The 18,885-nt window shown below is 37.8% G+C and overlaps 1 protein-coding gene across 1 annotated transcript; it reads left to right on the top strand.

Annotated features, from left to right (window-relative positions):
* The first annotated feature begins 1,231 nt into the window (after positions 1 to 1,231).
* nrap (nebulin-related anchoring protein) lies at positions 1,232 to 18,490 on the top strand. The gene is made up of 42 exons (XM_057359456.1): positions 1,232 to 1,518; positions 1,665 to 1,759; positions 1,891 to 1,978; positions 3,917 to 4,021; positions 4,115 to 4,219; positions 4,584 to 4,688; positions 4,789 to 4,896; positions 4,988 to 5,092; positions 5,182 to 5,289; positions 5,371 to 5,478; positions 5,567 to 5,674; positions 6,606 to 6,710; positions 6,929 to 7,036; positions 7,199 to 7,312; positions 7,451 to 7,549; positions 7,636 to 7,740; positions 7,858 to 7,965; positions 8,412 to 8,519; positions 8,664 to 8,861; positions 8,936 to 9,040; positions 9,122 to 9,220; positions 9,311 to 9,415; positions 9,512 to 9,619; positions 9,706 to 10,017; positions 10,126 to 10,230; positions 10,963 to 11,061; positions 11,204 to 11,308; positions 11,421 to 11,528; positions 11,610 to 11,723; positions 11,801 to 11,998; positions 12,091 to 12,195; positions 12,392 to 12,490; positions 12,568 to 12,672; positions 12,855 to 12,962; positions 13,127 to 13,438; positions 13,866 to 13,970; positions 14,063 to 14,161; positions 14,248 to 14,352; positions 14,442 to 14,549; positions 15,336 to 15,647; positions 16,557 to 16,709; positions 17,471 to 18,490. The coding sequence occupies exons 1-42, from the start codon at positions 1,447 to 1,449 to the stop codon at positions 17,819 to 17,821; spliced, it is 5,472 nt and encodes a 1,823-aa protein (XP_057215439.1). The 5' UTR covers positions 1,232 to 1,446; the 3' UTR covers positions 17,822 to 18,490.
* The last annotated feature ends 395 nt before the right edge of the window (positions 18,491 to 18,885 follow it).

Raw genomic sequence — 18,885 nt, 5'->3', positions numbered from 1 at the left:
ACAAGTAATTACTTCATGCTATTTTTACTTAACAATATCAAATAAACATATAATACATACAGACAGGGTATTGTGTGCTTGATTATTTATTTGGAAATATTAAGCAAATAGGAAAGAGTAAAAACATTCCTGGGCTCTTATTGGCTTCTTTTTCATTATTCAGTCAAAGTCATCCATTTCAAAACAAGATATAGTTTAGTTACTGAGATAAGCCTCTTTGTTTAACTTCCCTATAGGCCTATTTGACAACCAACTCCAGGTTCCACCTAAACTCTGGAATAGCCTCCCCGATACTATTCGAGGGTCAGACACACTCTCCCAATGTAAATCTAGATTAAAGACACATCTTTTCAGCCAAGCATTCACTTAATGCATAATATGCAAAATAAAATAAATAAAAAACGAACAGCAGCTACGCTAATTAGACTCTTTCTGCCTTCCTCCCCGCCTCGGGATGAGAGATTACACCAGGCCCAAATGAACGTCATGCCCATCCCACTACAGATTACGCTAGCTCCATCTGAACATCCCGTGCCATCCTCCTGCGAGAGCCTGCGGACTGACTGACCATCCCAGCTACAGTTTCAGGCAATTCCATCACCAACCAAGAGCAAAGTGACCATCCCAGCTCCAGCTCAGGCAATTCCATCCCCATCCAAGAGCAAAGACGGACAACTTGTCACATTAATGCTAAACTTACATCACATGACAGTTATAGCTGCACTCAGTTACATTATGCCATTACTATTTTCCCTGCTTATAACATTCCTCTGTTGTCCGATATCGATCAAAAAATGAGACAAAATTCGACTTAAACAGTTTCAACAAATGAAATTTCCTAAATCACAACTAATAAGCTCTCCTTATCTTTCTGTTTTTTATTTTATTTTCTCCTGTAAAGCTGCTTTGGAACAATGCACATTGTGAAAAGCTCTATGTAAATAAAATTGAATTGAATTATATAGTAGGCTAATAGCAAATTATTACGTACTAGCCTATATAACTGAACAAAACATCTTTTTTGAACAAATGACAAATAAATAATGGCTCACACACAAGAATGTAATGCTTTTTATTTCATGTGCAACAACAAATAGCCGTGACTTCATTCACCTATTTCGAGTCAGACTGAAGGCTCTGACTAATCTGCTCAAAGTGCACAACATTGTGGTCACTATTTAGTGACATCCATCACCCCTTTAACTAACAGACAGCTGGACAGCCAGTGAGCTGCACGACAACAGCCAAAGAGGGATGGAACTTTGCACCTAGTGACATGTAATAGACAGGGTCCCTGTCAAAGAGCAGATCTAAGTTTAACACTGGACGGATACAGAGACTGAAGCCGGAATAAGGGACTGTCTGGGACGCCTTGTTTTCACTATACTAATTGTTAGTACGAGTTGTAATTTTTTTCTGGAGTTGCTGTTTTAATAGGACAAAGACATGAATGTTCAAAAGTGTGCCAGGTGTGGGTTTGTGGTGTACCCCGCAGAGAAGATCAATCTGATCGGTCAGGTAAGCTTGTACGGATATTGCTCTACAAACTGGAATTATTACCTGTTCATGTTGTAAGGAGGACTGGTTTGGATCCGTTACCTTAGATTCAGATTAGATTTCAGATTACATTCAATTTAAAAAATGTCTTTCATTTTATCTTTCAGAATTGGCACAAAGCATGTTTTCACTGTGAGGTCTGTAAGATGGTTTTGACTGCCAATAACTATGTCAGCTATGAGAAAAGGCCTTTCTGCCAAGTGTAAGTTCTTATTGCTTCTTATTTTTTAGTAATCATTTAAATTAAATTGTCATTACATTTCCATCACTAAATGTTTGAATGTATAATGTATACAATTTTAAAGTTTTCAATATATAATTTGTTTCTCATAGCCATAATCCAAAGAATAACACATTTACTAGTGTCTATGAGACTCCAATCAACATCAATGCCAAGAAACAGACTGAGGCAGTCAGTGAGGTGAGCTCCTGATGATGCCACAGACACCACAAAACACAACCAAACTTTGCTTTTCCAACTGCAAATGCAATAAAGCTGTCAAAATAATATGGTTAACTATTAAGTACACCTTCAGGAGAGGTTGAGGATATAAATGTAAAATGGAAGCTAAATTGAGGAGAGATTTAACATTTTGGAATACAGCACTGCTTTGGTCTTTAAAAAAACAAAACATTACTTAAAATTACTTGGAAAAAATCAAATCAAATCTTAATAAATGTACAAATTAAGAGTTTGGTTCCAAAATGAGATAACTCCGTTTAAAATGTTTTTTAAATGTTTTTTATTGTGCATTCCAATTAATATCAATCAAACTGCAGTTGGTTTGTTTTGATTTAAGCCATAATAACAATAATAAAATATTAACTAACACATTAAAACACTATAAAAACATGATAACATAATAAAAACATGATTTTTGAAAAAAATCTCATTTTGGAATCAAACTCTTCAAATATAGAAGTTTGATAAATGGGCTGTTTAATAGACATTTAAGTGCCAAATATGGTTGATCAAGACTTGTTTACCCAAGAGCTATAGCAATAATATAATATAACTATATAATAATTATTATAAAAATATACATTTTATAAACAGAAATATCCAGTAGGTGAGTTATTTGATGGAGTACCAAGATTGACCAATCTACAGTATTTACTAAATATTTACTTCCTGACTCATAGACAAAGTGTTTAAAGAATCAAATATGGGTCACAATGCTTGTAATACCTAGCGTTTACTTTATATGAGTTGTCTTATAGAGCTGTTTTTAGGAAAGCTTAAAGGCTTCAGTGACTCCACAGCTTTGGAATGGGAACGGCATCAACAGAGTTATTTCTGTGGTGTGACATGATACCCTCCTCTGGCTTTCTTTATGTATTTGCTGTTTAAATATATACCTCATGAACATGGACCACCTCTCGTGCTTCCTTGCTTCATTTCCCCCCTCACTGTCTGTCACTCTGAGGGATCCCAGCTGTCCCTGTCCATCAGAGGACTCTGGAGGCTGTTATGTACACTGACAGTTTGCAGACACCTTGCATTTCACATGTGCAATCTTCATTTTTTACTGGAAAATAAAACTAAATCTGTTGAACGTGAAAATTGCACTTACTTGGACTTGATGATGATGACAAGGATCTTAGGATTCTTCTTTCCGTGTTGTTCATTGTTAAATCCCTGAAAAATATTTCATAATAATTCATTAAAGAAATTACATTACATGAGCGGCACAACCTGATTGGCCCAATGGTAGCTCACTAATAACACAATATATATATATTTTTTAAGTTGTGTTTCACTTACATTTTTACTGTTTCTTTATACGGTTTAACATGCTGATTACGGAAATCACATTATTTTTTTCCATCGATGGTATACTAAAAATATATATATATATAATTTTACACATTTATACATTTGGGTATTATTCGTAAACAGAAAGTACAAGGTACTGGCATAACACTGAGCTCAAAACAACAGTTTAACAACAGTTACTAGAAAATGAGTCTTCCAAAATGTCAGAAGTGTACATTTGAATGTTTTTTGTCCTTCATGACTAATATTATCCTCATGAACCAAGTTCCAGATGTAGTCACCTATCATCGCTTCATCCCACCTTCTCTGTGAAATTTCTAGAATTTCCTGACAGTGACAATTGGAAAGTAATTTAAAAAATATGTGTAATATGTTTTTGTTTATTTGCAATATAACGATATATCATAATGAATTATTAGTTAAAATTTTACTAATGCTAAATACACACTAAAACATTGATGCTACTGCCCATGAAGATAAATATTACCACAATAATTAGCACCACAGAATTGTGCAAGACTATAAAAAGGTCAGGCGAAACAAAAAATTGTTACACTGTGTAATCTGTTCTTTTTTTTTTAGAATAAATACAGAGAGGAAGGAGAACGTTTTATGTCCACTTTCCACTATGACATGAGATCGAAAGAAATCGATCAGGCTCATAAAGCCAGCCAGCTTGCTAGCCAGGTGAGTAACCTAAAAATAATAACAGAAAAGCTTCAGGCGTATCTGTAAATGCATGGGCCATATGTGACTGGTTTCTAATCTTTCACAAATCAGCAAGGTTATCAAACTGAGTTTGTGGGCCAACAGTCGTGGTACTCCGGCAGCGTCACCAGCCAGGAAATTGTGCGGGTGTCCCAGGCACAGAAAACCATCAGTGATGTAAGTGATATGACACTTAAAAGAACAGCTCACCCAAAAATAAAAAGTTAGTTACCATTTATATACCCCCATGTCATCCAAAATCTGTATATGACTCTTTCTACACAAAAGAGGATATTTTGAGAAATATCTCAGTGGTTTTCTGTCCATACAATGGAGGTAATTGGGGCTGGTGTAGTTTGTTTACCAACGTTCTTCAAAATATCTTCTTTTGTGCTCTCCAGAAGAAGGAAAGGCATACAGGTTTGGTATTGCACGAAAGTAGATCAATGATGAAAGAATTTTCATTCCAGTTCAACAATCTCTAATGGCTAAATAAATGATCATAATAAGAAAAGGAATTACAATGAATGATGTATTACAGGTTGAATATAAGCGAGGCCACGAGGAACGTGTGACGCAGTTTTCCTCTGTGGCAGACACACCTGAGATCATGCATGCCAAGACTGGAGTCTCACTGGATAGTGATGTAAGGGTGTATTTGAGCCCCCGACACTAACACAACATGAATCATTCTTTGTGAATTGCCCCATTGTGTGTTTCATATAATGCATTCTGTTCATTTACAGGTGAAATACACAGAGGAATATGAGCAGTCTAAAGGAAAGGGCAGTTTTCCTGCCATGATCACTCCGGGATATGAAATGGCAAAGAAGGCAAATACACTGGCTAGCAATGTAAATCTCTACCCAGTCAGATCCACTGTAACTTTACTATAACACAACTGTATTCTTACATTCATATACACTTTTACCATTATGATTTCAGTTGGAATACAAAAAAGGACACGAAGAAAGACTGTCCAAGTACACCACTGTGACAGACACACCTGATGTTCTTCTAGCTAAAAACCAAGGGAAGATTGCTAGTGATGTAAGCAAATACCACAACCGTGACTATTCTACGAGGCCAAAACATTTACATAAATGATGCCCTAACTTTGCATCTCCTTCCATTAAAAGTATGTCTACACCGAGGGGTATGAGCAACACAGAGGCAAAGGCAGTTTCCCAGCCCACTTCACCCCTGGATACCAGGTGGCCAAAAAAGCAGGAGAGATGGCCAGCAAGGTAAGTGTCCAAATGTAGCGTGCGCTTTTCTGTCAGCTGTACTCGTATGGTGGTAGTAAAACCAGCAATGTTTGTTTACAGGTAAAGTACAAACAGAAATACGAGCAGGAGATTAAAGGAAAGGTCAGCACTGATGCAAGGGCCGCAGAATTCGCTCTGGCCAAAGAGAACGCAGAACATCTCAGTCAGGTCAGGCTTTTTTTACGTACATCAAAATATTCCCTTTGGGAAACAAAGTGTCATATGATTGTAATGAATCAATATCTATTTTCTTCAGCATGTCTACACGGAAGAGTATGAACAGCACAAAGGCAAGGGCAGCTTTCCTGCCATGATAACCCCTGCATACCATATGGCTAAGAAAGCCCACGACATAGCCAGCAATGTAAGTATTACTATTGCTGAAGTGATCTGTCATGAGTAGACATTGTTTCACTAATTAAATATTTCACATTTCAATATGGGAAGTGAAAACAGGTAGGCTAAATAAACAAAATATCTTTTTGGAAATTCAGGTTAAAAATAAGCCAATTATCACATTATATTAAACCATTATTTAAATGATTTATTTTCATAACATTTCAAATAGTTTTGTGTTAAAGTTACATTACAAATGTCTTCTGTCACAACCAACAATTTAGCCCCTAATAAAGTATTTTTTTTAAATAAGTGCACTTGGGTGCCAAGTAGACAACTGGCACAGTGAAAAGCAATTCATATAATGTTAAATCTCTATGACATATGCACCTTAAATGCAATTCAACATTTATTTGACTCGTTGTGCCATGGTTCCACATGAAGTCATTTAGCAGACGATTTTATCCAAAGCGACTTACAAATGAGATAAACAATAGAAGCAATTGGAGCAACATGAGGACAACAAAAAGCATAAGTGCAGTAAAAACTGGTATCATAGCCTACCACAGTATACAAAGCTAAGGATTTTCTTAGAAACTGTATATTAAGGATAGAAAGAGTAGAAAACACATTTTGAGTAGACATTCTCGGATGGTGCAAAGACAGACTGGGAGGATAAAAAACTATAATTGACTCAGACATACAGTCTCCACACGTGAATTATACAATGAGTCCTCCTGTTGAGAGCTCAAAGGCCAGGAACATGACATCATCGTTCCATTTTGACCCATCTGTCTGCATGCCACAGTGTATACCTGCTGATTCTTAAAGTACCTCATCGTTATCCTGCACTGATTTACAAACAGATGCCAACTGGGCACTGAGTCACTGTGTGGGGACCATAAAGGTCATTGAAAGGGACAGAGATGCTAAATTCTTGAACTTCCTTCCATTTTCAGGTTGAATACAAGAAGGACCTTGAGACCACCAAAGGCCACAGCATCAACTACTGTGAGACGCCACAGTTCAAGAATGTGTCAAAGATCGCCAAGTATACCAGTGATGTGAGTGACTCATCAGTGATATGACTGCTATCCAATGAATGACAGCACGTTCTATATTTAAGGTGGTCCTGTGTGCAATTACAGTACATGCAAGATGGTTCACTCAATAGGTTTCCTTCATTCGGTGAAGTTGGACAACTTGATTACATAAACATTTAAACATAAATGAGAACACTGCAGGTTTGGCACCAGAATTTCAGTTCTATGTTTAATTACAGAATAAATACAAAGAGAAGTACACAAATCACATGAAGGGGCACTATGAAGGGGGTGGCATCGACAAGAAGACCATGCACGCCATGAATGTCAGAAAGCTGGCCAGTGATGTAAGAATTCTTTGGAACACATTATCTCTCCTACAGTACATCATTTTGTGTGTTCATGTTTAGATGCTTAAAAGTTCACCAAAATGACCTTTTGACTAACTTTTGACTCCCATTTTGAAAAGACAAAGTAAAAACTTACTTTCTTGTACTATCTGGTTTTAGATTGCCTACAAGTCAGAATATGAGCAAGAGAAGAATGTGCAGGGTGAGTACAACTACCCAGCCACTATTACCCCATCCTACCAGTCCCAAAAAAAACTGGAGCCGCTCAAAGATGTAAGTCTGATTTTCTGTTTACTCATTATGAACTGTTTGGAAAAAATAATCGTATTTCGGTTTTATAATTGCATCTTTAACTGAATCATACACTGCTAACTAAAATAAGCTCAATTTAAAGTTACTTTTTCCACACAGCAAAACTATAGACAACATATTGACAAACTAAAATTCAGCCAGGTTACGGACACCCCTGAAATAGTGCAAGCCAGAATCAATACCCAACAACTCAGCAATGTAAGAATAAATGATCCTTCTCATTGAGTATGTTGGGTTTAACATACATAGAACTTTTATAGCATCGTGTATCTCTCACTATACAGTTGAACTACAAAGCCAACTATGAGAAGACAAAGACCCAGTACACATTATCCCAAGATACACCAGAGTTTAAAAAGGCCAAAGCCAATGCAGAGCTTGTCAGTGATGTAAGTCTACACTGTACTTACAAATACCAGAACCTTGACACATTGTTTGTTATCCATACACAGTATATAGTTTACAGGTGTTGATTGCATTGCTAAATGACCTCTTAACCTTCACAGATCAAATACAAGGAGAACTGGGAGAAAAACAAATCTAAGGCATGTGACATTGGCCTTGACACATTGACACTAAAAGCTGCCAAAGCCTCCCGAGATCTTGCCAGCGATGTAAGAATCTGTTAAAATGTGAAACTTTATCGAAATGATTAAAGGCCTTGTCTGTACTTAAAGGGAAAGTTATTATTTATTCATCTTCATGTCATTCCAAACCTGTATATGACACTTTCTTTTGTGGAACATAAAAGAAGATATTTTTTAAATGTCTCAATGGTTTTGTGTCCATACAATGGAAGTGAATGGGGATTGGGGACCAATGTTATTTGGTTACCAACGTTCTTGGAAAATCTTCATTTGTGCTCTGCAGAAGAAAGTAAGTCATACAGGTTGGGAATGTCATGAAGGTGAGTAAATGATGAACACATTTTCAGTTTTGATTAAACTATCCCTTTCGAAATAAGTAAAAGATCTGATTCAGTCAATTGTCTTGAGCCCTATACATTTTTGTTAAAAGTGTCTGATAGGTACCTTTAATATAAATATCCTGGGTTGTACAGATCAAGTACAAGGAGTCACATATGAAGAACAAAGACAAAGCTATTGGAATGGATGTGAGTGATTCTAAAACACTGCATTCGCTTCAGGTGGCCAAATTGAGCAGTGAGGTAGGTCCCTTGCCTCAGAAATGCAACACATTCACATTACATCAAACACATCAATGCATCGCTCAGACTAACATGATCAAACTAATCATTTACAAATACCAAATCAGGAAATTCAAACAAAACCATCACATTTCTTTACTCAAGGTTGCCTATAAAAAAGGATCTAAGGAGACTCAGTCCAAGTGCCACCTACCTTTGGACATGGTGAATCTGAGCCATGCTAAGAAGGCTCAGGCCCTTGCTAGTGACTTGGACTACAGGAAGAAGCTACATGACTATACCGTCCTGCCTGATGACATTAAAGTGCAGCAAGCTAAGAAGGCCTACCAATTACAGAGTGACGTAAGATTTGCTCTTCAACAGTATGATAACACATACATACATCTACTACATGCATATTGATTCGGTTGTTTTAGAACCAGTACCGATCAGACCTAAACTGGATGAAGGGAGTGGGTTGGGAGGCTGACGGCTGTCTGGATGTGGAACAGGCCAAAAAAGCAGGAGAACTTCTCAGCGAGGTAAGTCATTACTGAGCGTGTGTTGTGTGTATTGATCTATTTTGTAGTTTCTACAATAGTGGGTTTTATACTTTTATGCAGAAAAAGTATCGCCAGAAGGTGGACAGGGTTAAATTTACGCAAGTCGCGGACACCCCCTCCATCAAACATGCCAAGAAGAGCCAGGAGCTACAGAGTGATGTAAGATACTGTATGAACCTGTATGATTGGATGTCGTCCATTTGATTATTTTAAATCACCCAACATGAATTAACCTTTTCTCGTCCTCAGCTGGCATACAAAGCGGGCACCGAGCAGCTAATGCATCAATACACTATGAACAAGGATGAGCCTCTCTTCAAACAAGCCAAAGCCAATGCAGAACTTCTTAGTGGAGTATGAACTAAATCCTGGTTGAACCTATGGTGTATAAATAACCTGCACAGCAACTAACATCCACTGCCTGCTTTGTTTCAACTCACAACTTTTCAGAAGTCATATAAGAGTAGCTGGGAGGAACAGAGGGAGAAAGGTTTTGACCTTGGCATGGACTCAGTTTCCATTCTCACCGCCAAAGCCACACGAGATCTCGCCAGCGATGTGAGTGATAGTACACCCTGCTAACAAACATGACTGTTACTGTATGTCAGGTGACTGATCTAAATGTTACCGGTTAATGTATCTAGGTGAAATACAAGCAAGAATACGAAATGGCAAAAGGGAAGATGATCGGCGTGAAGGCCGTTTCTGATGATTCTCAAATGGCTCATTCCAGCCTGGCCACCAAACTCCAGAGTGACCTCAACTATAGGAAAGAGTATAAGGACGCCAAGACCAAATACAGTGCCTCACTCGATATGATGACACTCACCCATGCAAAGAAAGCCCAGGAACTGGCCACTGAGACAAACTATAAAACCTTCCTTCACAAGTACACCACCCTACCCACTGATATGAAACTAGAGTGGGCCAAGAAAGCTTACGGCTTACATAGTGATGTAAGACTCGAATACGAGATCTATCCCAGCATGCAATTTTTGGCATGTACGTAAATACCCACAAATGCATATTGTTTTGTAATCACAATTGACATGTTTTCTTCACAGAAAAAGTATCGTTCTGACCTGAACTGGATGAAAGGGGTGGGCTGGGAGGCCTCAGGATCTCTTGATGTACAGCAGGCCAGAAAAGCTACAGATTTGGCCAGTGAGGTACAGACTGACTTGTCTTACTTCAAGATTTTAAGGTCAACAGTAGCATCTTAAGCAGTATATAACCACCAGAAGAACATTTATGTAATCCCTGTAAGCAGGGTTATATTTATATCAGGTATAAGTATAGAAATGAACTTCCTCAATGCATCAGCACCTTGTATAGTTTTTATGAACCCTCTACTCAGCAAAGACAGCTATGAACTAAATATAATGTGTTCAAATATTATTTATGTTGTACATGTTATTCACATTCAGAACTGTGACATTTTCTACTGAATTTTTTTTGTCTGTATTTTACTGAAGACTTTTATTATGCCTTTTTGTTACCAGCTAATACACAGAACAAAAGTTTTACGATTTTTTTAATTAGGATGTAAAATCACTGAGAATTACTTCTGCATTATTTAGGCTAATTTAATTCTTGAACTGAAAATATAATTTGAAATATAAACATTTGTTTAAATAACATAAAAGCAAAACAGAAACATTTCAATAGTGGTCTCAGACTGGACCCCACTGTATATTGAACAAAATTTGAAGTTAAACTTTTAGTACAGATGTTACCTGAAGTTGGCTTAAAATGAAAAACATTTCTGCATGTTGATACATACTGAAATGCAAAAACAAAAAACAAAATAGCTGAAGCATAATCTTTAAATGTTTTATAGGAAATGCTAGCATTCCTTAAAAATGCATACAAATCTTTACAATGCCACATGTATGTTCCAGAATAAGTACAGACAGCATGTAAGTGCTCTGAAGTTCACTAGCGTGGAGGACACACCAGAGATGGTGCAGGCCAAAATCACCAGCAAACTGGTTCTTGATGTATGTAAACGCTTTTATATCTTACATGGTTTCAAGACTCATGCATGTCTCTGCAATTTAAGCTGAAATAGAAGAAAGTTTTTTTAATTGAAATCTGTTTATCTACAACTTCAATCTAACTACATATCCTATCTTCATACAGAGGTTGTACAGAGAGAAGGGAGAAAACGAAATGCACAAGTACACACTTACTGGAGACTTACCAGAGCATGTGCAGGCCAAGATCAATGCTATGAACCTTAGTGAGGTAAGAATCCATTACACACCTCCTGCTGTTTCTGTTTGAGAAGCTGTTAAAAACACACAAAAGCAATTTAATTCCCACATTCAGTTGCTAAACGGAGATCTCTTGCGTATAGTCACGTTACAAAGAGTCCTGGACAAAGATCAAAGATGCCGGCTACAAGTTACGTCTGGATGCTATTCCATTCCAGGCGGCCAAATCGTCTGCAGAAATCCTCAGTGATGTGAGTATTCAGGACACAATAGCAAAAATCCTCTGTCAAACTCTTTGTCTATATATCTGACTGTCTAGCTATTACATCCAGCAAAAGTACAAAGAACAGTTTGAGAAAACCAAGGGGAGGATGATTGGTCTAAAGGGACTGGAGGATGACATAAACATCGCACACACTGTGCATGCCACAAAGATACAGAGTGATGTGAGTATTCGCAAAATAATTCTTATATTGAGTTGGATAAAGTAATCATGAATGAACATGATAATCTCTCTACTTAGATCAAATACAGAAAGGACTCTTCGAAGGCACTTTCTCAGTTCCATCTGCCCATGGACATGCTGGACGTGCTCCATGCTAAGAAGGCTCAGTCTCTGATCAGCGATCAGGACTACAAACTAATATTGCACAAATACACAACACTGCCCGATGACATCAAAGTGCAGGCTGCCAAGAAAGCATATGAACTGCAAAGTGAGGTAAAGGCGTACTCAATACTACTGTACTACACGACCTCTATTACTTCTATTAAAAAAGTTGTGATCTTTAACTTTCTGTGTTGATACAACAGAAACTCTACCGATCTGATCTGAACTACTTACGTGGTGCTGCCTGGATTGCCACTGGTGCTCTACAGATTGAGGGATCCAAACGGGCCACAGATTTAATCAGTGAGGTATGGCTGATCTCTCCCTCTCTCTCTCTCTCTCTCTCTCTCTCTCTCTCTCTACATTTTGTTAGAAATGCCAATAATATTTCTCTTCAACCCACATAAAGATTACTACGAAAGCAACCAGCTTAATTTTTTACAGCAACAGAGAGTCAAATGTTTTAACTTATATATTAATATTTATAATATATGTATTTTACAGAAAAAGTATCGCCAGCAACCCTACTCTTTCAAGCACACATCTGTAACGGATTCTCCAGACATTGTACATGCTAAGATCAGTGGCAGGGTCAACAATGAGGTAGGTGGGCATTCCTAATATTCTCACAGTGTTTTGATTGACGGTTACATAATAATGTCTTGTGGTTTGATCTTTAGCGTTTGTACAAAGAAAAGGGGGAGAACTTCAGGCACAACTACACCATTACAGCAGAGAGACCTGAAATCATGCAGGCCAAGATTAACGCCGCTAACTTCAGTGATGTAAGATGAGCCATCAGTCTATTTTTGTGTTTATGGTTATTCCTCTCATAAAATCTACTATTCCAAAACTGACAGCTAATTTAAACGATATTTTTTAAATGAAGTAGCGCAGTAAAAAAGAAATTGAGTGCATTTAGAAATACTGTTTTAATGCATTTAAAACATTCGCTGTTATATTTCAGGTTAAGTACAAAGAGTCCTGGCATACACTCAGAGCTCAGGGTTATAAACTCACCATGAAGGATATCCCCTTCCAGGCTGCCAAAGCTTCCACCAGCATTGCTAGTGATGTAAGAATAACCTCTCTAAATTTACACGGTTAAACATCTATGGGCAAAAAACAAGTCTGATAAATTCTTGCATTAACATCCTTAACCAATCACACAGCCATGTTTGTGATGACTAAACCGTCTAGAATACAATTCAAACACTAAAATCCAATCTGCTTTGACAGTACCAATACAAGCACAACCACGTGTTGGAGAAGGGCAAGCACATTGGTTCCCGCAGCGTTCTGGAGGACTCGCATTTGATGCACTGCTTGGAGATGGGCCGTCTGCAGAGCGACCAGAACTACCGTAAAGACGCCATGTCCATCAACAGTCAGTATCAGCTGCCCCTAGACATGGTGAACCTGGTTCACGCCAAGAAGGCCCAGGCTTTAGCCAGTGACCAGGATTACAAGACCCACATGCACTCGTACACCACCCTGCCCGATGACATGAAGGTCCAGTGGGCCAAGAAGGCATATGAACTGCAAAGCCAGGTGAGAAAGGGAAGAACATAAATCTTACCAGCACAAAATTTTGCTCACTAAAGAAGAATGCAGAATTGTGCCTGTTATTATAATTCTCAAATATGTCAAACAACCCAATACATAGAAATATTTACCCAACTTACCTTGATGTTAAAAGAGAGATGTTTGTGTAGTCCTACAACAGACAATTTGGCCTCCACAAAGATATGATCTCACCATCATTAAGTCAGTCGGGAATTACATGAAGACAGAAAAAAAATCACATGAATTGTGGCAAGTTGCTTGGAACATTATAATTTAGTTATCAGATGATCATTGATAAAATCTATTAATGGCATTATACATCCTCGCAGTGTTTTGTACTTGGAGATGTTTTCATCCTGTGTAATTTAGTGTAACTTTAAATAATAAGTGAAATGTTTTCTGTTTTTCAAAGAATTTATACAAATCAGATCTGAACTTCATGAAGGGAGTGGCTTGGGATTCAGTGGGTGCAGCCCAGCATGAGTATGTAAAGAAAGCTGGAGAACTTATTAGTGATGTGAGTAAAAGTGTACGTACGGTAAATCATTACACTACCACCAATAGTTCTTGATAATAAATGCTTTGCTCCTTACCTTATATCCTTTGCAGAAGAAGTACCGTCAACATCCAGACAGTCTGAAGTTCACCCAGGTGGCTGATTCACCGGATATCATCCATGCAAAGAACAGCTACATACAATGTAGTGAGGTAAACTGTATACAAATCAATATCTCTGTCAGATATCAGTAGAGAGTTAAAGCTCGGTTGTAACACAATATCTGTTGCTGTTTCAGAGGATGTATAAGTCTGGAGACTCTAAGTCCATGCACAAGTACACTTTACACCATGATCATCCAGACTTCATCAGAGCAAAGATCAACGCACAGCAAATTAGCGACGTAAGCATGCTGTTGTTATATATCCTCAATTGATGTTCCATTGCATCCTCTGTGGTTATCTAAGCTTCTTTTTCTCTCTACTTTTGCAGAAAGTTTATAAAATGTCAGGTGAGCAGGTTAAAGCAGCAGGTTATGACCTCAGGTTAGATGCCATCCCCTTCCAAACAGCCAAGACTTCTAGAGAAATTGCAAGTGATGTAAGTCATATTAAAGCTTAAGTGTGTAAATTCGGTGCTACTATTTGTTACCAAACCAGTCGTGAAAATAATGTTTTTAAGCACTTTCAAAACCATTTCCTGTTTGCTAGGCTTCCATTGGTCAAACAAACAGATGTTCCCGCCCCAAACTAACACCATTTGTTGAGCTGATTCATTTACTAAAGTCCCCATGAAGTGGAAGTTGCGATCGTTTTTTCTTCCGTATTCTGACACATTTCCGAGTGAATTTCAAAGGAGAAAATTAATGGGCGTGGCTTGCGTTTTTCCCTGCGAATTGATGTTTAAAAACAGCTGTTGCATTGATTTTGAAATGAAACTGGCAGCAGACTGACAGTTGAAGGGGAGGAGTTAATGGATGTTCAGGCCAAGCCGTCTAATTTACGTCATTTGAGATGGATAGTCATTTCAGGGCGGAAGTACATTTTCAGATTTTAATTGAAGATTATGAGGATACATGAATTTTAAAAAGAAAACGACCCACGTTGATAAGCTATTTATTATAAACGCTGCAATATTTCATGAAAAAATAAGAATTGTCATTTTTAATTTCACTGAAACTACACTTTTTGCATTTATACTTTTTGGGAAAATCAACTGAATATAATATTGCTTATAGTTCTCGTTGCAATATTGATCTCGGAAAGTATTTAAGTATATAACGATAAAGTTTTTAAGCATGCATACTTCAGCTTTAAGAAACCTGTATTGTATTATTCCCTATTATGCAGTATTTTGATTTGATGTATTTTGTACCTTTCTTCCCAGTTCCGCTACAAGGAGGCATTTGTGAAGGATAAGGGCCATCAGGTTGGCCTCCTTAGCGTTGAGGATGACCCCAAGATGAGACATTCACTGGCTGTTGGGAAGCTCCAGAGCAACAACGAGTACAAGAAGCAGTTCCAGGAGACACGCTCTCAGTTTAAGATCCACGCTGACCAACCTGAATTCCTGCAGGCTAAGAAGAGCCAAGCTCAGCTCAGCAACTTCAACTATCGCCAGAAGCTTCATGACTACACCTGCTATCCTGATCAGCTCAATGTCAAACATGCAAAACAGGCCTACCAACTGCACAGTGATGTGAGAGTGGATTTTGGGATTGTTTTGTTATAGATAACTGTTTTGAGGCTACCGTATGCCAAAGTTTATCACCGGTATTGTGTTGAGAAATAGTTTGATTTCAAGATGACACAAGATTTTAACACACTGGTGACTAACGGGCACATGACATGTAGTAAATTATGACAAAACAATACATTTTCCTTTTAATTTCATCTAGCATATGTTTATACAAAGTGATTTACAAAAGATAGTTATAATATCACGGGTTTAAATGACACAACTGTAAATAAATGATGACAGGATTTTTACTTCCTGGTGAACTATCCCTTTAAGAGCCAACCATTAACGTACGGCTGCACGATAATTTACCGCTATACCACTAAATCCCATTGTAATCGAGCTGGCTGCGATATGCAATGTGTCGATATTTTTTAATGCGTAGCTTGTCCGTGAAGCACGGCTCTGGGATCAGTAGGATATGCTGCTCGATCTAAAAGCAGTGCGAGTTTGAGTCGCTTATATAATGTGCAATTGAAAAAGCAACACCCGTCAAACATGATCATTATAAATATACTTTATTATCATAAAAATACCTGATGTGGCTTGAGTAACAGTGATAAAAAGATGTCCATAGGCATTTCCTAGATTCTAGAAGGTGTTATGGTCTTCTTCTGCAGTGCGTATTTGGAGTTTCCGCACGAGAGCGCCCTCTGGCTTTCGGATGCAGCAGCATTTTCCCGTACTTCACTCAAAAGCTGTGCATAAATCACGTGATATTTATCGTCGGTTTATCGCGACAGCACTAAAATACAGTGACTTTTAGTAATATTGACAACAGTTTCCCAGAATCCAGTAGAAAATGCATTGTACTTACAGCTGTCTTCATGTAACAAGTTTTAATAAACCTGACTGTATGTCTGTTTGTAGGTGAACTATAAATCAGATCTGAACTGGATTAAAGGAGCGGGCTGGACCCCTCCAGGCTCCCATAAAGTAGAAATGGCCCGCCGGGCAGCAGAACTGGGCCTGGCTGAAGGAGTGACCACTGACGAGGCTATTGCTCAGTACCAACAACTGTTGGTGAGACAAAAATCTTACATCACAATTTCGCACAAAATATAAATATTACTTACTGCGTCTTGTGTAGAAATGGTGTTACTTATTGTCCTCAACACACGAAACCAAATAGGCACAGGCATTTCTAGTTGTGTTTGGCACGAGTGTAACATCACGGATGCAAGCTGCCTGCCAACGAAGTGGTTTTGTCCACTTTTACTGAGCGTGAGAGAACTTGATAGGGCCTGGTTTATTGAAGCGATAAAATTATGTCGCAATTTTTGTTTTTACGAGTCGACTTTATCGTAAAATGAAGGTGTGGGACGACATGTCGCTAACCGTCTGATAGCTGTTCACTCGTTATTAAAGGTTTTCCCCCGATTTTAATTCACACTGATTTAACAGTGACAGTCTAATTTAGTTTGTTTAGACTGTTTAGTAGGTTGAAATTCTGTTTGAATTAGCTATTTTAACAATAGTGTTAATTTACTTCCAAAATAATCCACAATAAATCAGTATAATTTTGTTATTTTTGCAATTGTCATTTGCCTAGATGAGAAAACCATGCATTTCACCAGCCACCTTTATTAGGTCTTGCCATTCTGGGCTCTTTTTTTGCATCATTTGTTTGGTTTTCCATACAATGTTTTTTTGTTGTTGTTGTAATAAACATGTCGGGGGAAATAAAAAAATGTAGATTTATGCATTTTGTATGATGTGAATTTTTTTAAGTAAAAAATATCCCAAGAATGATTTTGTTTTCATAGTCATTCACTGTATTTCAGATGCTCCAGAGACAGCAGCAGTTCCAGGATCAGCAGCATCAGTCCACCACCGAGCAGACGGAAACCACACAAGAGTTCCAGCAGCCTGGAGTCAATCCCGATGCCATGGAGATCCTCCACGTCAAGAGGAAGAAGACCATTCACACCGCGTTCAAGCAGGCCAAGACCACAAAATCCATAACGTCACAGTCTGTTGCAACCCACTCGACCGCAAGTCAGTCTATAACTAACCAGTCCACCAAAAAACAGTCCATTACCAGCCAGTCTCATGCTGACCAATCCAGCACAAGGGAGATCAGTCAAAACCGGTCCATCACAGACCAAGCTGCTGCGAAATCAGGAACCATGTAATCTGGTATTTTGTCTTTCTTTCTTTTTGTTTTTTTACATTTAAATTATGGACATCATCGTGTATCAGTGGTTCTTAATTTCTGTCCTGGGGACTCACTGCTCTGCACATTTTGTGTGTTTACCTAATGGGTCCCAGGACAGGAGTTAAAAAACGCTTGTTTAGTTATTGAAAGATCTATGACTGGGATTTTAGATGAAACTGTAAGTGACACATGAATGTGAAGATGGCTAGAGTAAGTTTGACTGAAGGATAAACACTGAAAACCAACCAAGCTAAACTGGAATTAAATGACAGTTATTTTGGTTATGTAGAGGTATTAAAGTGATCAGAGCAAGTCGTTTAAAAAGTGAAACGAACAAGGATGAGTTGGCTATGTTTGTGAAAAAGTGCCCTCACAACTTTGATTTTGTTATTTAATAAAAATATAAACAAGAGTAAGTTGTAATACCTGGCTGGTCATATTAGATTTGTACAGTAACAATATAAATTGTTGCTCTAGTGAATTTTAAGGCTGCCTTTTGTGGTGCTAAAATACAGGAGGTATATTTAGATAATGGATGTATTGTAAAGTCCGACAAGCTGAGCTTCATGTTATATAACTGCAACTCTGCTAGCAGAGTTGAATGGCTGGATTGTAAGTAAATGTGTGAATTTTGAAACATGAAAAATAAAGGTTTTGAAATTCCTTCATGAAAATGCTTGCACTCTTTGTTAAATAGCCCTGAGCACTAGAGGGCAGTCAAGGACAGTTTTATTTCAATTTCAGATTCTATTGGAAGTTTAGAGGTTTTGTTTGATTTTTTTGAGGAACCAAGTGTTTTGTCTAATGATAAACAGTACAACTAAAGAATTTAACTAAATTATACAAAGATGAATGACTCATAGCAGGTTTACTTTTTCGATAAGCAGTTTCATTACTCAGTGAGGCATGCATGACTGTTACTGGGACATAATGAAAATCAGTTTAAGGAAATAAATCATGTTTATTTTCTTGCTTTTCAAATGCCAAGTGTTGACCCATAATGCCTAAAGCAGAGGTGCTGAGCAACTGCTGTCAAGGAAC

Source organism: Triplophysa rosa, linkage group LG18 (assembly GCF_024868665.1).
Source record: "Triplophysa rosa linkage group LG18, Trosa_1v2, whole genome shotgun sequence".
Taxonomy (NCBI): domain Eukaryota; kingdom Metazoa; phylum Chordata; class Actinopteri; order Cypriniformes; family Nemacheilidae; genus Triplophysa; species Triplophysa rosa.
The sequence above is the reverse complement of the archived record's forward strand: the minus strand, read 5'-3'. Positions and strand labels throughout refer to the sequence as shown.